General features: G+C 42.2%; 1 protein-coding gene across 1 annotated transcript in view; it reads left to right on the forward strand.

The window, feature by feature from the left end:
• The window catches only part of OBSCN (obscurin, cytoskeletal calmodulin and titin-interacting RhoGEF), a gene marked incomplete at its 3' end in the record, with an annotated part of 185620 nt that overhangs the window by 27451 nt on the left and 156142 nt on the right, over positions 1–2027 (forward strand). The window contains exon 8 of the mRNA XM_029964680.1: positions 560–832. Within this exon, the coding sequence (XP_029820540.1) occupies positions 560–832 (273 nt within the window). The remainder of the gene's footprint in view (positions 1–559; positions 833–2027) is intronic.

The raw sequence follows: 2027 nt of genomic DNA on the forward strand, positions 1-2027 counted from the left end.
GAATCTTTTGCTTTGAGGCAATTGGTGACTCAATTATTTCACTACATGTTAATACAATGCCAGAATTATTGTTTATTTTCTATGCTCCAGTTAATTTCCAGGAATAAATTTCATTTCAGTCCTATGACATATCTAGATATATTTTTAATTTAATGTAATTTATTTTATCTAGACTACATTTTAACCTCTTCTAGAGCTGATTTATCTGCCAGGTGGTTACAGTACAATGACTGAATAAGTTTCATGGCTTTCCCTCCAGTTTCTTTTCCTTCTTTTCCTTCTTCTCATCACGTCTCAGATATTACCTTTAAGCCCTATTGCCTGGGGCTTCCTCTCCTCCTGTGTTGGATATGTGCTCTGGTTTTTTTGGACACATGATAATCAGGAATATGAATGGAAATTTGGCTGCTCCTGCATTGGAATCTAGCAATTAGATCCATAATTAAACATGCAGTTTGGACTTAGGATAAATGAATACCTAATGCAGATGTAAATGTTCTTATTTATTGGTGTGCACACAATTCTTTGTCAGAGCTCTGTGTCTGTTATTTTGTTTCAGCACTTGCAAACTTCATAAACAAAGAGAAAAGTGGAGGACTTGTCAAGGCCATCACTGGGAAACAGGCTGAATTTGTTTCTGAGACCTCCGAGGCCAATGTCATGGTGAAGTGGTACAAAGATGGGAAAGAAATCACAGCCAGCAAGAAATTCACCCTGGAGGATAAAGGAAAGCTGCACAAGCTCGTGGCTTCGGCTGTGACAAAGGAAGATGAAGGAACTTACACGTGCAAAATTGGAGATGACAGCCTTGTTTTTGATTTAAAAGTCTCAGGTAGGTTCGTGATGCACGTGTGGGATCGGAGTCTGTGTGAGAAATGCAAAGTTTTGGTCATTTTACTTGTCCTTCCTTGTAAATTGATGGATTTTTGGGGTCAAGGCTGCACATGCCACTGTTTTCAGAGGCTCTGACTCTTGTTGTGGTCCTTATGCAGATCCACAGTAATATAAAAATGATGTGGTATTTTAAAGTCAACAAAAACCTTAAGTAGGGCTGGAGTCACAACTCCCCTGGCTCAGCAGCTGGGAGTCTTTATTCTTTTAGCTCAGCACGAGCCTCACCTTAGGTCCACCTCAGACAGGAGATCCAAAATCTTACTGTGTCCTCCTTTGACAAGTTGAACTCCTGCTTTTGAGAGGGAAGCATCCCCTGCTGCTCCCAGAGGACACTGTGATCTCCCTGTGGCACTGTGAGTGAAGCTGTTAGCCCGTGTCACGTGCCCATGGCAGAAAGCACGTGGTTGTCAGGTCAGGCCCAGAAGAGAAATGCTTGTCACCACTGCATTCCAGAGCAGGATGGAGCCAGGGTATGAAATGACACAGGAATTCATCCGTGAAATTCGATGTCTGTGAAATCCAGCTTGAATCAGTTTGCATAGCCTGGTGGGAACCTTTCTTCTAAAAGTGGTTTTCTGGCTTATTATGCCTGGAGCCTAATTTTTAACCTGGTCCTAAGTGAAGTGAAAGCTTCTCGTGGCATGTCTGCATTGCAAGCACAATGAAATTTAAGAGAAGCATCAACTGAGTACTTGTGACCTGTAGCAGCACATCCAGGTGATGCTAAAAACTCAGCAAAGCCAGTTAATTTAGGACAGCACTTGTCTTGAGGGATTGCTGCAGGATTTACTGAGCCAGAGGGATTGCTTCCAGTTCACAGTTGGTGTTTGCTCAGGTATTGATTCTGCATCTCACTCCAGTTCTTTTTGGCTGAGGATCCAACATGATGGAAATTCACTCAGAGTGTAATTCCCAGTTCCTGACTTTACCCACTGATAAAGTGACCTAAAGGAGCCAACCAGGCTCTGCTAAAGGCAATTTGTATAAATTGATTTATGCTGTCTGATTAGAGCATCCTAAGGTGGATTTAAAGAGTGTTCTGGAACTGCCTCAGTCTGAACATCAGGTACAGTGGAAGCCTGCAGGATTACCTGAGCTGGGTACCTAAATTTTGATGATTATGGTGAATCTCA

This window comes from Manacus vitellinus, unplaced genomic scaffold (assembly GCF_001715985.3).
Source record: "Manacus vitellinus isolate BGI_N305 unplaced genomic scaffold, ASM171598v3 scaffold_78_pilon, whole genome shotgun sequence".
In the NCBI taxonomy this organism is placed as follows: domain Eukaryota; kingdom Metazoa; phylum Chordata; class Aves; order Passeriformes; family Pipridae; genus Manacus; species Manacus vitellinus.